The 19,363-nt window shown below is 43.7% G+C and overlaps 1 protein-coding gene across 1 annotated transcript in view; it reads right to left on the reverse strand.

Annotated features, from left to right (window-relative positions):
* Positions 1 to 19,363, reverse strand: part of LOC139281631 (uncharacterized) — a 67,743-nt gene that overhangs the window by 44,732 nt on the left and 3,648 nt on the right. Inside the window, exons 4-10 of the mRNA XM_070901775.1 lie at positions 17,326 to 17,411; positions 16,915 to 17,044; positions 14,166 to 14,353; positions 11,326 to 11,413; positions 9,735 to 9,855; positions 9,021 to 9,199; positions 2,372 to 2,518 (exon numbers count right to left, since the gene is read on the reverse strand). Coding sequence (XP_070757876.1) covers positions 2,372 to 2,518; positions 9,021 to 9,199; positions 9,735 to 9,855; positions 11,326 to 11,413; positions 14,166 to 14,353; positions 16,915 to 17,044; positions 17,326 to 17,411 — 939 coding nt within the window. The remainder of the gene's footprint in view (positions 1 to 2,371; positions 2,519 to 9,020; positions 9,200 to 9,734; positions 9,856 to 11,325; positions 11,414 to 14,165; positions 14,354 to 16,914; positions 17,045 to 17,325; positions 17,412 to 19,363) is intronic.

A 19,363-nucleotide genomic window follows, 5' to 3' on the forward strand; every position in this document is an offset into this window, starting at 1 on the left:
CAGCAACATGAGTTCAAATCCCACCACTGCAGCTTCACCACACGGACTGCAGCGGTTCAAGGCAATGGCTCAGCACCACCTTCTCAAGGACAATTAGAGATGGGTAATAAATGCTGGCCTTGCCAACGACACCCACATCCCAGGAATTAATAGAAAAATAAGAACATAAGAAATAGGAACAGGAGTAGGCCATATGGCCCCTTGAGCCTGCTCCGCCATTCAATAAGATCATGGCTGATCTGATCATGGACTCAGCTCCACTTCCCGGCCTGCTCCCCATAACCCCTTATCCCCTTATCGTTTAAGAAACTGTCTACTTCTGTCTTAAATTTATTTAATGTCCCAGCTTCCACAGTTCTCTGAGGCAGCGAATTCCACAGATTTACAACCCTCTGAGAGAAGAAATCTCTCCTCATCTCTGTTCTAAATGGGCGGCCCCTTATTCTAAGATCGTACCCCCTAGTTCTAGTCTCCCCCATCAGTGGAAACATCCTATCTGCATCCACCTTGTCAAGCCCCCTCATAATCTTGATAAGATCACCTCTCATTCTTCTGAATTCCAATAAGTAGAGGCCCAACCTACTCAACCGTTCCTCATAAATCAACCCCTCATCCCCAGAATCAACCTAGTGAACCTTCTCTGAACTGCCTCCAAAGCAAGTATATCCTTTCGTAAATGTGGAAACCAAAACTGCACGTAGTATTTCAGGTGTGGCCTCACCTTATACCTTATATAACTGTAGCAAGACTTCCCCGCTTTTATACTCCATCCCCTTTGCAATAATGGCCAAGATACCATTGGCCTTCCTGATCACCTGCTATACCTGCATACTATCCTTTTATGCTTCATGCACCAGTACCCCTAGGTTCCGCTGTACTGCGGCACTTTGCAATCTTTCTCCATTTAAATAATAACTTGCTCTTTGATTTTTTTCTGCCAAAGTGCATGACCTCACACTTTCCATCTCATCCGCAAAATTTTTGCCCACTCACTTAACCTGTCTATGACCTTTTGCAGATTTTTTGTATCCTCCTCACATTGCTTTTCCTCCCATCTTTGTATTGTCAGCAAACTTGGCTACATTACACTCAGTCCCTTCTTCCAAGTCATTAATATAGATTGTAAATAGTTGAGGTCCCTGCAGCACCCCACTAATTACTGATTGCCAAACAGAGAATTAACCATTTATCCCGACTCTCTGTTCTCTGTTAGTTAGCCAATTCTGTATCCATGCTAATATATTACCCCCAACCCTGTGAACTTTTATCTTGTGCAGTAATCTTTTATGTGGCACCTTGTCAAATGCATTCTGGAAGTCCAAATACACTGCACCATGTTTGCCATTGATTATCTACCATCATATCTTTTAATCGAATTTCCTAATCTACCTAAGCCAACTTGCCCCTCAACTTCGTAATTGTTTTGTTTACATTGAAGACCATAGTTTTGGACTTAATCACATCACTCTCAAACTCAATATAAAATTCTACCATATTATGATCACTGTTCCTCAGCTATAAGCTTACTAATGATCCCTGTCTCATTACACAATAATGCTCTAACTCATTGCTTTATCGAGTTCACTAAAGTGCTACATTTCTTGAATTATGCCAATGAAGTGGAATATTGGGGCTTCCGAAGAGTTTGCAAATGGAGTGGTTCATCGGCCCTTATTATTAACACTGATTTAATAAACTTTATATTTCAAGGAAATATTGTGACAATAAAGGACAGAGACACTGGGGAGGTCAGGGTCCTGACATTACAGTCGGCCTGTTCCGCTGGCAGAAGTGTTGCAGGGCAGGACTGGTGCCTGCCCATTTGCTCTCCTCCCAAATCCCAGGGGAGGGGAAATTTGCAGAATGGGCAAAGTGCCTATGCCTTAGGGACACCTAGCCTGTGGGAGCAGCGGAATTTCACAGCATTCATTGTCATTCCACTGGGGATGTGGAACACGGACAGTGTGGTCCAAGTGTTGAATGCTAATCTTTTGTTGTATCCTTGCTCCTTGTGTTGCTCGCCAAATGGCAACCACAATCTTTGAGATAGCAAGCCTTACGCTGAGAGAAATTTAAAGAACTTCCAAAGGAGCTCGTCATCCACCAGAACCATCTCCAAAAGTTACATTATGTCAGCAGGGAGAGTCTATGCCCCTTCCTTCCGAATTGTTCCAGGAGGCCACGAATGGATGGAATACCAATGGAAACAGATTCTGCCTCAAATTCCTCCTTCCTTGCCTATGTTACACAAACTCTGCACCCAAAACTAACTGGAATTTCTGGACACAGATTCCAAATGTCTTTCAGAACCAAACCCTCATTTTTGCAAATCACCAATATTTTTATATTAATATTCTTCTGGTTTCAATACCGTTGTGTTTTCCAGCTGTTGATTCATTAATGCATGAAGTGTCTCAACTTGAGTGATATTCCAGCTGCTCATTTCTATCGCACTAAACATAGTGGAGATGTTTCCCAGTAGTTGAATCTGGTCTTCTGGTAGCCCATTGGGGTAAATCTGTTTCAGGAGACCCAAATAATAAAATGCAGTCATTTAATGAGACAATTCCCAGCATAACAATAAAACTTGAAGTACTTTGTTGTATTCAGAATATGTGGTATCAGATTGACTCTATATCAGTTCATTGCACTTCAAAGTTACACCAGCTTGGCAAATGAACTTCAATATAGATAAGTGTGAGAGGATACATTGTAGGGAGAATAAGGAGGCCACATACCCAATTTAAACACTTATTTTCCAAGGTGTAAGGGAGCAGAGGAATCCATGGGTACAGATACACAAATCAGTAAAAGTAACAACGCAGGTTAAGAAGGCCATCAAAAACCCACTGGGGCTCATTTCTAGGGGGCTAGAATTGAAAAGCAGGGACATTATATAAAACTTAGAATCTTGGTTCGACCATACTTGGAGTACAGTGCACAGTTCTGGTCTCCATATTATAAAAAGGATATAGAGGCACTGGAAAGGTTCAAAAAATATGTACTTGAATGATAGAAAGATTGAACTGGCTGGGGCTCTTTTCTCTAAAAAAGAGAGTGATGACCTGATGGAGGTCTTTAAGATTATAAAAGTGTTCAATAGGGTGGGCGTAGAGATGTTTCCACTTGTGGGAGAGACCAGGACTATGAGCCATAAATATAAGATCATCACTAATAAATCCAATAGGGAATTCAGGTGAAGCTTCTTTACCCGGAGAATAGTTAGAATTAAGGAGAAGCTAGATAAACACACGAGGGAGATAGGACTAACAGGACATGTCGATGGGGTTACATAACGAGTGGGAGGAGATTGTGTGGAGCATAATAACCAGCATGGACCTGTTGGGTCTAATGGCCTGTTTCTGCATTGTAAATACAATGCATCTCCAATCTTTGCAAAGTTTTATTTGAAAAAACTGTCTTGGGCATATGTTTCATATCGGCTCGGATTTTGCAGTCAGCAGCGAATGAATTGGCCCTCCATATTCATTACACTTACAGCTTCCCACACAATGTTCGTGGGCTTTTGCACTGCAACTTATGGTCATTGGAGAGCCATTTCAGCACCCTATACGGGGGATCTGGGACCTTTGTGAACAGGTCAAGCAACAACATGTCTCTTCAACCAATCAGATTGAAGAATCCTTATTGAGACACGCAGTCGAAACCAGGAAGTGTAAGTTTGAATATTTAATTCAATGTAAAATCTTTTACAGAAAGCAAAATAAAGAGAGGGAAAAATAATATTGAGACAGATAAAACAGACAAAGAAAAAGTTTTAAAAAAATGAATCTAAAAATAAATCTCCAAGGACAGGAGTGATGGGAATATGAACCTTAGTGCAAGTGAAGAAATGGAGCACATAAATCTGAATGATTCACAATTTATAAATGGTAAACACCCTAACCTCCCTGTCTGCGATCTCCCACACTGTTCCAATGAAACTCAATGGAACCTTGAGGAACAGCACCTCATCTTTGGATTAGGCACTTTACAAACTGACTCAACATCAAGTTCAACAATTTCAAATCGTAACCACTGTTCCCATTTTTTCCAGACAGCAGCTATTGGTAATGATTCTGCTGTTGCCATTTACAGCTCCTCTAGACCCAAGTTTTGTTTCTTTACTTGTCCTAGTATCACTCCTTTTGCCTTGCACTATCATGTAATCTGCCTTCCACACGATCACAGACCTTCCCTTTTGTGCAATAAAGGTACAGCAGTTATCATGGGCAACTTTAATCTACATAGTGATTGGGCTAAGCAAACTGGCCTGGAGTGTATTAGGGATGGTTTTCTGGACCAATATGTTGAGGAACCAACTAGAGGGTTGGCCATCGTAGACTGGGTGATGTGGAATGAGAAAGGACTAATTAGCAATCTTGTTGTGCGAGGCCCCTTGGGGAAGAGTGACCATAATATGGTAGAATTCTTCATTAAGATGGAGAGTGACACAGTTAATTCAGAGACTTGGGGCCTGAACTTAAGGAAAGTTAACTTCGATGGTATGAGATGTGAATTGGCTAGAATAGACTGGCGAGTAATACTTAAAGAGTTGACGGTGGATAGGCAATGGCAAACTTTTAAAGATCACATGGATGAACTTCAACAATGGTACATCCCTGTCCGGAGTAAAAATAAAACGGGGAAGGTGGCTCAACCATGGCTAACAAGAGAAATTAAGGATAGTGTTAAATCTAAGTAAGAGGCATTTAAATTGGCCAGAAAAAGCAGCAAACCCGAGGACTGGGAGAATTTTGTAATACAGCAGAGGAGGACAAAGGGTTTAATTAGGAGGGGGGAAATAGAGTATGAGAAGAAGCTTGCTTGGAACATAAAAACTGACTGCAATAGCTTCTATAGATATGTGAAAAGAAAAAGATTAGTGAAAACAAATTTAGGTCCCTTGCAGTCAGATTCAGGTGAATTTATAATGGGGAACAAAGAAATGGCGGTCCAGTTAAACAAGTACTTTAGTTCTGTCTTCACAAAGGAAGACACAAATAACCTTCCGGAAATACTAGGGGACCGAGGGTCTAGTGAGAAGGAGGAACTGAAGGAAATCCTTATTAGGCGGGAAATGGTGTTAGGGAAATTGATGGGATTGAAGGCCGATAAATCCCCGGGGCCTGATAGTCTGCATCCCAGAGCACTTAAGGACGTAGCCCTAGAAATAGTGGATGCATTGGTGATCATTTTCCAACAGTCTATCGGTTCCTATGGACTGGAGGGTAGCTAATGTAACACCACTTTTTAAGAAAGGAGGGAGAGTGAAAACAGATAATTATAGACTGGTTAGCCTGACATCAGTAGCGGGGAAAATGTTGGAATCAATTATTAAAGATGAAATGGCAGCACATTTGGAAAGCAGTGATGGGATCGGCCCAAGTCAGCACGGATTTATGAAAGGGAAATCCTGCTTGACAAATCTTCTAGAATATTTTGAGGATGAGTAGAGTGGATAAGGGAGAACCAGTGGATGGGCTGTATTTGGACTTTCAAAAGGCTTTTGACAAGGTCCCACACAAAAGATTGGTGTGCAAAATTAAAGCACATGGTATTGGGGGTAATGTACCGACGAGGATAGAGAATTGCTTGGCAGACAGGAAGCAGAGAGTCGGGATAAATGGGTCCTTTTCAGAATGGCAGGCAGTGACTAGTGGGGTACCACAGGGCTCTGTGCTGGGACCCCAGCTATTTACAATATACATTAATGATTTGGATGACGGAATTGAGTGTAATATCTCCAAGTTTGCAGATGACACTAAGCTGGGTGGCAGTGTGAGCTGTGAGGAGGACGCTAAGAGGCTGCAGGGTAACTTGGACAGGTTAGGTGAGTGGACAAACGCATGGCAGATGCAGTATAATGTGGATAAATGTGAGGTTATCCACTTTGGTGGCAAAAACACGAAGGCAGAATATTATCCGAATGGCGGCAGATTAGGAAAAGGGGAGGTGCAACGAGACCTGGGTGTCATGGTATATCAGTCATTGAAAGTTGGCATGCAGGTTCAGCAGGCGGTGAAGGAGGCAAATGGTATGTTGGCCTTCATATCTAGGGGATTTGAGTATAGGAGCAAGGAGGTCTTACTGCAGTTGTGCAGGGCCTTAGTTAGGCCTCACCTGGAATAGTGTGTTCAGTTTTGGTCTCCTAATCTGAGGAAGGACGTTCTTGCTATTGAGGGAGTGCAGCAAAGGTTCACCAGGCTGATATGGCAGGACTGACATATGAGGAGAGACTGGATCGACTGGATCTGTATTCACTGGAGTTGAGAAGGATGAGAGGGGATCTCATAGAAACATATAAAATTCTGACGGGACTGGACAGGTTAGATGCAGGAAGAATGCTCCCGATGTTGGGGAAGTCCAGAACCAGGGGACATAGTCTATGGATAAGGGGTAAGCCATTTAGGACTGAGATGAGGAGAAACTTCTTCACTCAGAGAGTTGTTAACCTGTGGAATTCCCTATTGCAGAGAGTTGTTGATGCCAGTTCATTGGATACATTCAAGAGGGAGTTAGATATGGCCATTACGGCTAAAGGGATCAAGGGGTATGGAGAGAAAGCAGGAAAGGGGTACTGAGGGAATGATCAGCCATGATCTTATTGAATGGTGGTGCAGGCTCGAAGGGCCGAATGGCCTACTCCTGCACCTATTTTCTATGTTTCTAAAAGCTAGGAGGCCAGCAAGGAAAGCATTGGAGAAGTCCAGTGGTGATACAGCCTGGGATTAGGTGGAGGGTTGGAGGCAAGTAATTTTGCAGAGCTGAAGAAAAGTGATGTTGGTGACAGATTGATATGGGGGGAGGATGCTAAGCACAGGGTTGAGCGCTATGCCATGGTTCTGCATGCCTAGGTTAAGCCTGAGGCAGCAGTTGAGTAGGAAGGTTGGAATGACGCTGGTTCTGCACACGATGCCTTCAATTTTGCTGGCATTAAACTGGAGGAAATTTTGCTGGCATTAAACTGGAGGAAATTTTGGCTTGTACAGGTCTTAATGTCAGATAGGCAGTTGAAGATGGTGACAACAGCTGTTGGGTTAATGGAAGAAGTAGAAAGGAAGATCTGGGTGTTATCAAGCTTACTGCAGAATTCCAGATAACATGCTAGGGAGTAGCATGTAAATGATGAAAAAAAGGGGGCCAAGGATGGAATACGCTAGAGGTGACTGCATGGACACAATAGGTGGAGAAACCATTTAAAGTAAAAGTAATTTAATGTCTACAGTGCAATAGGTAACAGTGGGTTAAGAGAGATCAGAGCTGTGGGGTGGCCTGCAGAAAAGAAACATTTAAGAAGGAGATTGGTTGATAAACCCTCCAGTTAAGTTTCTGCCCCAGCCGCAATACTGAAATGGCCCTTATCAAAGTTAAAAATGTCATCGTAGGTGGCTGTAACCATAGTAAACTATTACCCCTCTTCCTGCTCAACCTGCCTGTCGCCTTTGGCGTGGTTAACCACACCATCTTCGTCGGACATCTCTCTCCATTGTCCAGCTGGATGTGCTTGTCCTCTTCCTGGTTACATTCCGATCTATCCACTTGCAGTCAGAGAATCATCAATGGCTTCTCTTCCTGCCCCCCCTGCACCGTTATCCTTGGCCCGTTCTATTTCTCATCTCATGATGTCCCTGGGCGACATCATTCGAAAACAGAATGTCAGGTTTCAAATGTATGCTGACGACAGCCAGTTCTACCTCATCAGCACTTCTCTCAACCACTGTCTGATTTGTCACGCTGCTTTTTGGAGGAGCAGAAATTTTCTCCAATTAAATATTGGGAAGACTGAAACTATTGTCTTCGGTCCCCATCTCAAAATCCTTTCCCTAGCCACCGATTCAATTGGTCTCTCTGGCCACTGTCTGAGGCTGAACCATATCGTTCACAACCTTAGCATCCTATTTAACCCTGGCTCTACTTCCACCTCCGTAACATCACCCATCTTCACTCCTGCCTCAGCTCATCTGCTGCTGAAACTCTCATCCATATGCTTGTTACCTCTAGACTTAACTATTCTAATTCTCTCCTGGCCAGCCTCCCACCTTCCACTCTCTGTAAACTTGAGCTCATCCAAAATTCTGCTGCCCCTATCCTAAACTCGCACCAAGTCCCGATTATCAATCACCCCTCGACCTACATCGGCTTCTGGTCCGGCAACGCCTCAAATAAAAAATTCTAATTCTTGTTTTCAAATCTCTCATACCCTTGTCCCTCCATATCTATGTAACTTCCTCCAGCCCTACAATCGTCCGAGATCTCTGCGCTCCTCCAATTCTGGCCTCTTGCACATCCCCAATTTAAAATTCCTCCAGTATTGGTGGCTGAATCTTCAGCTGATCTAGGCCCCAAGCTTGGGAATTCCCTCCCTAAATTTTTCCTCCTCTCTCCTCCTTTAAGATGCTCCTTAAAACCCATCACTTTCAGCAAGCTTTTGGTCATTTGTCCTAATCTCTTATTATGTTGCTCAGCGTCAAATTTTGTTTCATAATGCTCCTGTGAGGTGTCTTGGGATGGTTTACTACGTTAAAAACACGATATAAATGCAAGCTGTTGTAAGGCAGAAAAGGTGCTGAGGAGGGACAGTGTGCCATGATTGCAGTAACAAAAGATGTTGATGGTAATTATAACCAGTGTGATTTTGGTACTGGGGGTAGAAGCCTGCATGGAGGATTTTGAACAGGGAGTAGTGAGAGAAGAGTGCAATTTCCCAAGCACACCCCAATACCACTAAAAAAGCAGTTAGACAAATTCATTAAAAAGTGTGTGATTTTAGATAGGTGAATGGAGTGAGCAAGAGAGTGTAAAAACAGGAAGCAACGAGAGAGACGAAGAGGAAAACAATTTTTAAAAATTGAGATTTTCATTACATTCTGATTCTCATCATACAATTCACGAGTGTCGACAAGAATCTTTTCAACTGTTGATTTTAATTTTAAATCAGTCTTCCATTTGTTTTTGAATGTTTGTATTACAAAAACTATGGTAGCTTCTCTGTGAAAGTATTACACCGAGCTTGTTACCTGCAATAGTCTGTTTTTCAGAACTTCCAGCTGAGCAGGATCAAAGGCAAGAGCTCCGAGTTGAAGTACATTATTGTCCAATACAAGATCACTCAAACAGAGGTTTAACTGAGCCGCATCATAGATTGCAGGTATTAGGTCATTAATGTTCTCTGCTGCTATCTTCCCCGCTGTACAGTCTGCAAGTATAAAGATACGGCATTTCAGTTTGCTGATTAAACTTAATACCCAACAAAAAGTCATTTTCTGCAAGGTTATTCCTTAGTGAATAAATTGCTGGTGAAATACAACAGTGGCATAGTAGGGTGGAGCTACCAAAGTTGAGTCATAAAATAAATGCAAGTTCTTTACTTTTACTCTATAAATATATTGATAACAATCTGCCCAATAAAGCATGGCCCAGCACAAGGTCCATATGCCATTTCTAGCCAACTAGATTATTTCATCCAACCCTTGGGAGCTTTGGGGAATAACCAGCTTTCCAAAGGCCCCAAGAGTCCAGGTAGAACATTTCACCATCCCCAGATGAATTTTTATTCCTTAGGGTGAAGGTAAATGTCCCAACAGATGTGACGTATGATATACTCTGCAAGAGTAAATGTTCACGAGTGAATTAAGATTTATAGCATGGAAGCATCTGCTCCATATACATATATAGGCTCTATATACATAACATTGTTCCTTTACTCTTGTACATTCATACTGATTACATACTTGCTATATTGTCCGAATCTTTTTGTATATTCAGCTGATTTATAAACGTTAGCACTTCACTGGGTGGTTTCAATCTCTTTATTTTCTTGATAAATCTTGGGAGAGCTTCATTAAGGACAACCTGCATGGGATACAATGTAAATAATTTTAAAATGTAAATAATTATAAAGTTAATATATAATCACAGGCAGTTCCTGATTGATCACTGGTGCTCTTTGCCAGGAACCCTCACGGAAATTCTACGACAGGTTATTGAACTATTATTACAGTTGTAAACGGTCTTGTCCTACTGTCTACAAAATGGAGGACAGTGCTGGGGGGGAGGGGGGAGGAGTAGGAAGGTCTTTAAAATATATATTTGTTGTGGGGGAAAAAAAAAAAGAGGATGAATCCCCAAAACCCATCCCAACCATTGCTGGCTGCACAATGCCCCTCCCCCACGAATGCCCACCCCCTCATAAGTCATTATTGCCAGCTCAGCTCCATGTAGGAACCACTGGATTTTCCACTCTCAAACTTTAAACAGCCTGTGAGCGCTGGTTCAATGCTTACAGCTCGCTGTGCCTAATAAAATGAGACTCGAGCACTGAAATATCATGTGCCTCTTGGCAGGCGGCACAATCTCACAATCTTAGTTGCCACAGCTATTACTGGAGAGAGCAGACTAACAATCCGGTTAAGGCACAGATGTGGGGCCCACCTGGTGGTTCATGTCGGGATCTCTGAGGATGTGGTGTGACCGCAGGGGAACCTTAAAGTTACTTCTGGGAAGGGGGAATCTGCTACCCAGGAATTGACTTTTCGGCTGGCTTTCCAGACTCTTTTCTGGGTGAGATGGTGGGGAGGGTGGGGGGGCGGGGGAAGAGAGGGCCATGCCCGCCAAAGACATGGTAGAAGCTCCCCCTGACCCCACGAGCTTTGGTGGGGTCAGCGACAGAGCTAAGGTGCACCTCGGTAGTCATGCCAAGCTGTGCCAGCCTGCAAATTTTCAGGGCCATGGTTGTTTCTGTCTGTTGGACAGGCCAGGAATATATTGTGGGGAGGGGTGGGGTGGAGATAACTCTTAATACTGTGGTATGGTATTCCCATTTGTTACAGGCATTAGAGTTCATGTTTCTGATCACAGGAGGTGGGAGTCCATTTATGAAAACCGCATTTAGCTGTGAACACGAAGAGAGAGTTGGGACACAATCCAATTGTAACAGTAAATGTCATGCTAGGAAGCAGGTTCAAATCATGAGTTACTAAACATGATGTCTGATCCTTATTCAATAAAAACTGACAACGTATATTCATAAAGTGAGATTCAGCATTATTTTCAGTTTATTTTGAGTGAATAGCTGTAACAATAGCATTTATATAGCGTCAAGGTAGAAAAATCATTCAAGGCACTTCACAAAGATGCAAAGAAATCAGACATTGAGCCTAAGGAATTAGGAGGGGTGACCAAACGTTTGGTCAAAAAGGTGGGGTTTAAAGGTCAATAGTCATGACTGAAAAACTTTAACTGAAGAGCCAGTAAAGTGTAAATGAGGAATATAGTCTCATGAATTTAACTTTGTGACTTGATTTTCAACCGAGTAAAGCATACCCTGTTTACTTGATTCCATGTGTCGGTCAAAGTCAAAGGAAGATTTCCGAGATTGCGTATTGTAGATGACGACCATGATGAAGGAGCACTACAGACAAACAACAAACTCGGAGTTAAAGAATACATTGCTGTAGGTGACAGATTAGTACTGACAGCCCATTGGACATGTTCCAAAATAAAAATGGTTCCCAATAGAAATCTTCCAGAAAGGATTCCTTTAGACTTGCAACAGTGTTCTGGCCCATTTTAAAATGACCAGTCATGGCTCAGATGGTGATCTAACCTTCACATTAATTTTGTGCAAACTGATTGTAAGGGGATAAAATACTGTCACCAAAGTGGAAGTAGACATTCGCTTATATACACATGTAAAACTTGCTTATAAAACTCACTTACAAATATAGAGGGGGAGAAACCACTCAGAGGACCAGTCTGATAAGGGTCAACAAATCAATGTAACTTCGCTGATAGCAGTAGGCCAATCGGTGGTTTTGTAGGAGAGTTGCACACTTCGAAAAATGTATAACTGTAGATGTAAAACCTCTGTTCTTAGAAATGTTCATCCTTGAACCCTTCCCCAACATGCTTAAATAAAAACCGTTTGAACCGAAGTTTCTTCTGAGTGATTCCGTGGTCGCATTAACGAGCAGGTTTCTATTCCTTATATCAGGGAGTCCACCTTGAAGAAGGGAAGTCTTCTTTTTACCCCAACACTGATCACCAATTGGCATGTTACTGGCAAGATTCATGGAGAATCCCATAGACACAGCATCTGGTTACAATGCACTGACGTCTTTTTGGTCCATAGATTGTAGAAATGGCACCCATACTCCATTCTTGCAGTTCATATTGGGGCTGAACTTGCGGTCGGAGGCTTCCTGCAGGCGGATGCCTCTGCAAAAATCTACAAACTTACCTGAGCGCAAATGTCCGAACCTCCGGAACCATATGCCTCCATGCATAGGCTTGCGTAGAGGCTCACGTATCCCAGGGGCGCATACAGTTTACAAGCACCCCTGGATCATGTGGGCTTGCCCAACCAATCAAAGAAAGGAATCCCCATTCATGTCTATGGGGATTCCGTATGTACGGAACTACTATAAGTATGAATGGGCATCACATAAAAAATATCTCTACATATCAATTTTTTTAAATTACATATTCAAATGTAATTAAAATACATTTAGTTAAATATTTAAAACAAAAATTTAATTTTTTGAAAAATAAATTTACCTGTTTTAATGAGGCAAAAAATAAACTTAGCTTATTGCACAGGTTTTTAAATGTATAAATGCTTTTACTAGGCGTAAGAATTTCACGGGCAGTCACCGGGCAAAAGTTTGGCAAATAGCCCAACTCTGCCCGTGGAGGTCCTTCTCCCAGGGATGGGTGCGATCTGTCAAGTGAATACTTGACAGATCGCAAGTTCTGGGCATGCCTAACCAGGAACTTGCGCGGCCCCTACCTCGTGCACAGCCGTAGGAGCTGCAAATTACAGCTCAATATAAGAAATGAAACAATTAATCATGAAAATGTAATTCTTCAGTCTAATTTGGATACAATTAAAAGATGAAGGGACAGAAATTCAATTCAATTTTAATTGTGGTCGAAAAATGGGAGGCCAGGAGTTGCAAATTGAGTGGGGGCACCTCAGCCATGCATTGATGCCCAAGTCCCGTCTGAGACCATATTCTGGCGGACCAGTAAATGAGTGAGTAACGTGCACGCCTGAAAAAGGCGGAAGTCTACTTTTCCATGCAAATTAATTTAGGTTCTACACCAGTTATAAGACCATGATGCAAAATTAATAGGCAGAGCTTGAGTAGCGCATACGCCCAGTTGTACCAGGTCTGGAGCGACCTATCCATAAAGTTCTTAAAGAAACCACTGGAGGTTACTTAAAAAAATCCACAAAACTTTTCTAAAGTTCTATTTCTGTGCAGTGTGGAAAATTACTTTAGAAGTTACACTTTCTGTTAAATGTACCCTTTTGTAATAAAACAAAATGGAATCTCAGTTCTCCCAGAAGCCCCTGCAGCAGACAGTTTGCTTCTGCATAAACACATTAACCTTGATTGATAGCCAATGAATTTAGAAAAGCAGGGGCCATCTGTGTGAGCGAGGGAAGCTTGAATTTACCCTCCCTGTCCTGTTAAGAGCTATACTCCCTGCTAATAACTGTCGCTGTGCTAAACCTTTGAAGTATTAGATAAAGCCTGTATAGATATGTAGAGAATTAAAACAAGGATGTAATGTTAATTAAGTGATTGAAGAACTCCTTATCTGCATTTGCTGACCGCAAGGGCAGAACTGATACACGTGATGGAATCATAATTTCTTTGTTTGTTCTTCTGTATAAAGATAATGTGATATTGAACCTCTGTAGAAGTCTTTGCTGAGCCTTTGACTTAGCAAGGCTTTTCCTTGTAGCAAGTAAAACGGATTAAAGGAACATCTACCGAGCATTTTGTGTCAGAGTTTCATATTTTAGTTAAATTAAGAGTCGAGATTTCGACAGCAGCCAGAAAGAGCAGGAGTGCTCTTCCTGATTTCACAAAAATACTGCAGATTCCTGTTGGCCTCGGCTTGCCCCGCCCCCACCAATCGACTTTGCCTTGCAGCCCCTAGGACCTTTCTGGACAGAACTCACCTGGCCGAGACCACCGAGCTACATCAGGATGCCTATTTCGCACCCCAGATCGTCACCTCTATTTAAATGAGGCCCGATGCCCAATTTAGCATCAGGTCAGCACAGACCAGAGTGCAAAGTGATCACTCTACTGTCTTGCTGCCCATTTTGAGAGCATGTCCAATTTCCCCCCAAACAGTTTCAAACTCACCCGTAGCTGCTGTCTCCACTCTTAAGTAGAGTTTCAATTGCACTCTTTTGTTCCTCGGAGTATGAGATGCAATACTTTAATGCGTCCAAAACGGAAATATCAGATTCAGTGATAACAGATCCCGCGAGGTCACAGACCAATCCACCCAGTACTGACACACTCTCCTTCGTCAGATTACCAGTAATTTCCTGCAGTTGAATCAAAATGAGTAACATTAATCCATCACTGGAACGTCCCTTTTCCACACAAATGCAACTCAGTCAATTTTATACCACTGAAGGTTAAAACATTTGCATGAAATAACAAGGCCATAATTCACTGACAAAATATAATCAACAAAATATTAGAAAGTTACATTTGGTGGAGGTTTGAAACCAAGGGCCCAAGTTTCGGGCTGCGCCGTTTCGACCTGGACGCCCGTTTTTCGCGCCACAAAGTGCACCTAAAAAAAAACCTTCCAGATTCTCCGGCTCCCTGCAGGTTGTTTGCAGCTCGGCGCAGCGCAGCACGAGCTGTAGGGGGCGGAGCCAGGACCCTGCGCTGAAAACAGTGCCGGGACCTCTGCACATGCGCGCTACAGTGGGCGTGCATGTGCAGTAGCTCCAGGCGCCCAAAACTGTATGGGAGGGGCCTGAAGCACGCAGCCCCTAGCCCTGGCCGAATGGCCTCACTGGGCCTGCGTGCATAAGGCTGCCTCCCACGCCCAGCTCCTGCTTCCTCCGGACCGGACCCGACCCGACTTGACTCCCGCTCCCCGCCCCCCCGTCCCCGTCCCCCGCTTCACCCCCCTCCCTGACCGACCTCCGCTCCCGACCGATCTCCCCCCCGCCCCCCCGACCAATCTCCGCCCCCCCCCCACCTGACCCCCCCTCCTCTCTGGCCCGATCCGCGCTCCCCCCGATCCACGCTTCCGATCCCCCCGGACCCCGGACCCGACGCCACCTACCTGTCAATCCAGTAAGTCGAAGCTCGAAGTCTTGGGCCCGGCCCGTTCAGCCTCCCTCTCCTTTCTTTCTCCCTCTCTCTCTCTCTCCCTTCTCTCTCTCTCTCTCTCTCTCTCTTCCCCCTTTCTCTCCCCCCTTCCCCTCCCTCCCTTCTCTTCCCCACTCCCCTCCCTCCCTCCCTTCTTCAGCCCCGCACCCCTCCCTCCCTCCCCCCTCCCCTCCCTCCTCCTACCTCTCCTCCCCCCCTCCCCTCCCTTCTCAACCCCCCTCCCTCCTCACCCCCCTTCCCCTCCCTCCCCTCTCCCTCCCTTCTCACCCCCCCTCCCCTCCCTCCCCTCCCTTCTCACCCCCCCCTCCTCTCCCTTCGCACCCCCCCCTCCCCTCCCTCCCTTCTCACCCCCCCTCCCTTCCCTCCCTTCTCACCCCCCCTCCCCTCCCTCCCTTCTCACCCCCCCTCCCCTCCCTCCCTTCTCACCCCCCCTCCCCTCCCTCCCTTCTCACCCCCCCTCCCCTCCCTCCCTTCTCACCCCCTCCCCCCAACCCTTCTCACCCCCCTCCCCCCCACCACCCCCTCTCCCCCACTCCACCACCCCTCCTCCTCTCCACCCCCCTCCCCATCCTCCCCCTCCCCTCCAGAAACACAAACACTGACAGACAGAGAGTGAGAGAGACACACACAGGCAGACAGAGATAGAGACACTAACAGAGACACACGGGGGTGGGGCGTCCCAGCACGCTGTTGGAGGACTCCCGGTGCTGCAGTCAGTAAGTAGAAAATATTTTATTTATTGATTTTTTTTTTATTAATTTTTTTTGATTGATTTATTGGTTGATTTATTGATGTATTTATCATTTATTATTGATGATGACTCTTTTTGTAAAATGGAAGTGTTTAATGTTTGTTAACTTCCCTTTAAACCGCCCCCCCCCCCCATTCCCAAGCCTGATTTGTAACCTACGCCTGATTTTCTAAAGTGTAGACAAGGTTTTTTCGAGCGTACAAAAATCTTCACTTACTCCATTCTAAGTTAGTTTGGAGTAAGTTTTCACTGCCGAAACTTTGAAAACAGGTGTAAGTGGCCGGCCACGCCCCCTTTTGAAAAGAAAATTCTGTTCCAAAGTGAAACTGTTCTAACTGACTAGAACTGGAGCAAACTGAATGCTGAGAATTTGAATTTCTAAGATACTCCGTTCTACACCAGTTGCTCCAAAAAATCAGGAGCAACTGAGGCCGAAACTTGGGCCGCAAATTTGGTAAGAAATCAAAGAAAGAATAGTTTTGGGCCAGTTAGGTTTTAGAATTTGATTGCAGGTTTTAGTTAAGGGTAAAGATTTCAGCTTTAGCTGAATTGAACCAAGGAATGAATGCTCCATCTTGATCCAATGCACTGTGGTTGAAACATATGTAAACAGTTCTGTCTTTGTTAGAAACAAATGTAATGTAAAAACGTAACGATATTTTTACATTGTACACTAGGAAAATCAAAGATAGGGCCTGTATCCACAAGGTTGTCAAATAATTGGGAATATAAAAGGGGAAAGAGACATAAGACAACAAACTGATCTGGAATGAGACCTGATTTAGGATTAAATTATATGAATCATACCTCTTATTTTGCTTTGTACTGGATTCTCCACACTTGCCATTCCAATATAAATATAAAATGGGAAGAACATTGTTTGTAATGTCACAATAATACCAATGTGTGATTGATTAGAGAAGTGAAGCACTTTTTCATCAATACTGTCCTGAATGTTGGTTTCATCAATCCCTAGTTTGTACCTATTGAGCACATTTTTCTTACCAAACAGGTTCCAGCATCTTCCAACAGAGTTTGTCTTCTCACTGATCCTTTTGGTAAGATATCAATGTTTGATTTTCCAACACCTTTGAAGAATGTCTTGCAGTTTCGAGATTTTCTGAAGTTTGTAGAGCTACAATATGAAAGATTTGAATTACATTTATCATACATATTAAAAAATGATGTAATTTTTAAATGCTAGGTATGCCCAGAATATTACTTCATGCCCAGAAGAGGATGTAAATTTAAATTAGTGAAAATTAAAGTTAAAGCAGGTTTCAAAAAAAAATTACTCAAAAAGGTTACAGGGATTTAAAATAATCTACTGGGTAAGGTAGGAGAGTTGGAATATGAACAGAATGAACTTGATGAGCCTTTTCTCATCCTGGACGATATGTCAGAATAACAACTTACTTCAAATACAGCAGAACATCCACAGGGAAAGTGTCTATGGCTGATGGTGTTCTTTGAGAGGTTAGTCTAAAAGCCATACAGCTCAGCTGTAAAACAAAATAAGACATCAACGATTGCACGAGGAACAGTACCAGCAACTAGACTTCTAAAAAATCTGAGTATGACTTGCACCTTCTCCTTATTATGTGGGAACAATGAGCCAATTACAATGCTCTCCTGGCCTGCCTCCCACATTCCACCGTCCACAAACTTGAGCTCATCCAAACTCTGCTGCGTGTATCTTAACTGACATCAAAACCCGTTCAACCTTTTACCCCCGTGTTCACTTGGCTCCCATACTGGCACTGCATTGATTTTAAAATTCTCATCCTTGTGTTCAAATCCCTCCATGGCCTCACCCCTCCTCATCTCTGCAATCTCTTCCAGCCCTACAACCCTGCGAGATCGCTGCGTTCCTCCAATTCTAGCCTCGAGCATCCCGATTTTCATCAACCCACCTTGGGCGGCCGTGGCTTCAGCTGCCTCAGCCCTAGGCTCTGGAATTCCCTCCCTAAACCTCTCCACTTCTCTCTCCTCTAAGTTGCTCCTTAAAACCTACCTCTTTGACCAAGTCTTTGGTCATCTGTTCTAATATCTCTTTATGTGGCTCGGTGTCAAAATTTATGTGATAACGCTCCTGTGAAGCACCTTGGAATGTTTTTACTTTATTAAGTGTGCTATATAAATGCAAGTTGTTGCTGATGCTCAGAAAATTGCACCATAATTGTAACTAATATTTAACGTTGAGAATCACAGGGCATAGTTCAATGCAGGCACATGGGCAGTGGCAGCAGGAAAGGCAGTTTATCTATTCAAAGCATTAACATTTGGGTATACCATCCGTGGGGTCTTGCAAACAAAACAGGTCAAGAAGCCAATATTAACTTCACTTGAGACATTTCTCCATGGGGTTTCTTGCACTGCAATGCTTCCCAAAGATTATGGGGAGCTAAACGTAGGAAATTGCTCAACACCTCGACCATCAATGTTGTATCTTCACTCCTGAACAGAAAATACTGGAAGCCCCTTGCAACTCGGTCCAATCTACTGGACTGAAATTTGCTGTTACGAAGGCATATGTTAAGGCATACAATGTGGCCAAGACTAGTGGGAGGTCAGAGGATTGGGAAATTTTTAAAAGCCAGCAGAAAACAACTAAAAAAATGATTGAGAGGGAAGATAGATTATGAAAGTAAACTAGCACAAAATATAAAAACAGATAGTAAGAGTTTCTACAGGTACATAAAAAGGAAAAGAGTGGCTAAAGTAAATGTTGGTCCCCAGGAGGATGAGACTGGGGAATTAATAATGGAGAACAGGGAAATGGCAGAGACAATTGGCATCAGGATTGCTAATATCTCTCTGGCATCCTGCAGGGTTATGGGCGAGGAGAGGTCTTGAAATGTTAAAAAGCCACCATGCTTAGTGCAATCAGTCACAGAGTGATCAGTCACATAAGACAAGGTACACTTTTCAGAAATGTAGAAAGAAATCTGTTTGGGACCGAAACTCACTGCGTCAACATCTAAGTGTTAAGTCCCAGGATGAGGCTGCCTGGGACCTCCAGCACTCACCCTGTCAAACTTCACAAGTTCATGGGGAGGTCTGTTAATTTAAGGACGTGCTTATTTGTACTGTGAAAATGGCTGCCTTGGTCCGCCCTTTGTCAATGATTGGTTCTCTTGGAGGATAAGCCACACCCTGAAGTTTCTCTGGAATGTGTAACTGGTACTGCCCATCCCAAGGTCTCACTGACTTTACAAATTGTAACTCGATCCACTTTGACCTCCAGAAGCCACAGAGGATAGATCTCCCCAGAAGACACAAAGGGCCAGCCAAAGTCCCGTACCCCAGCGCAAGTACATCCCTCACCCAGCCAAAGTGCCTTATCCCAGTCCTTGCATGCCTCCCCCAGTCTAAGTGCCTTACCCCAGTCCAAGTGCATGCTTCCCCCAGCCAAAGTGCCTTACCCTAGTCCAAGTGCATGCCTTCCCCAGTC

The sequence above is a fragment of the Pristiophorus japonicus genome, chromosome 15, assembly GCF_044704955.1.
Source record: "Pristiophorus japonicus isolate sPriJap1 chromosome 15, sPriJap1.hap1, whole genome shotgun sequence".
NCBI classification, from domain to species: Eukaryota; Metazoa; Chordata; class Chondrichthyes; family Pristiophoridae; genus Pristiophorus; species Pristiophorus japonicus.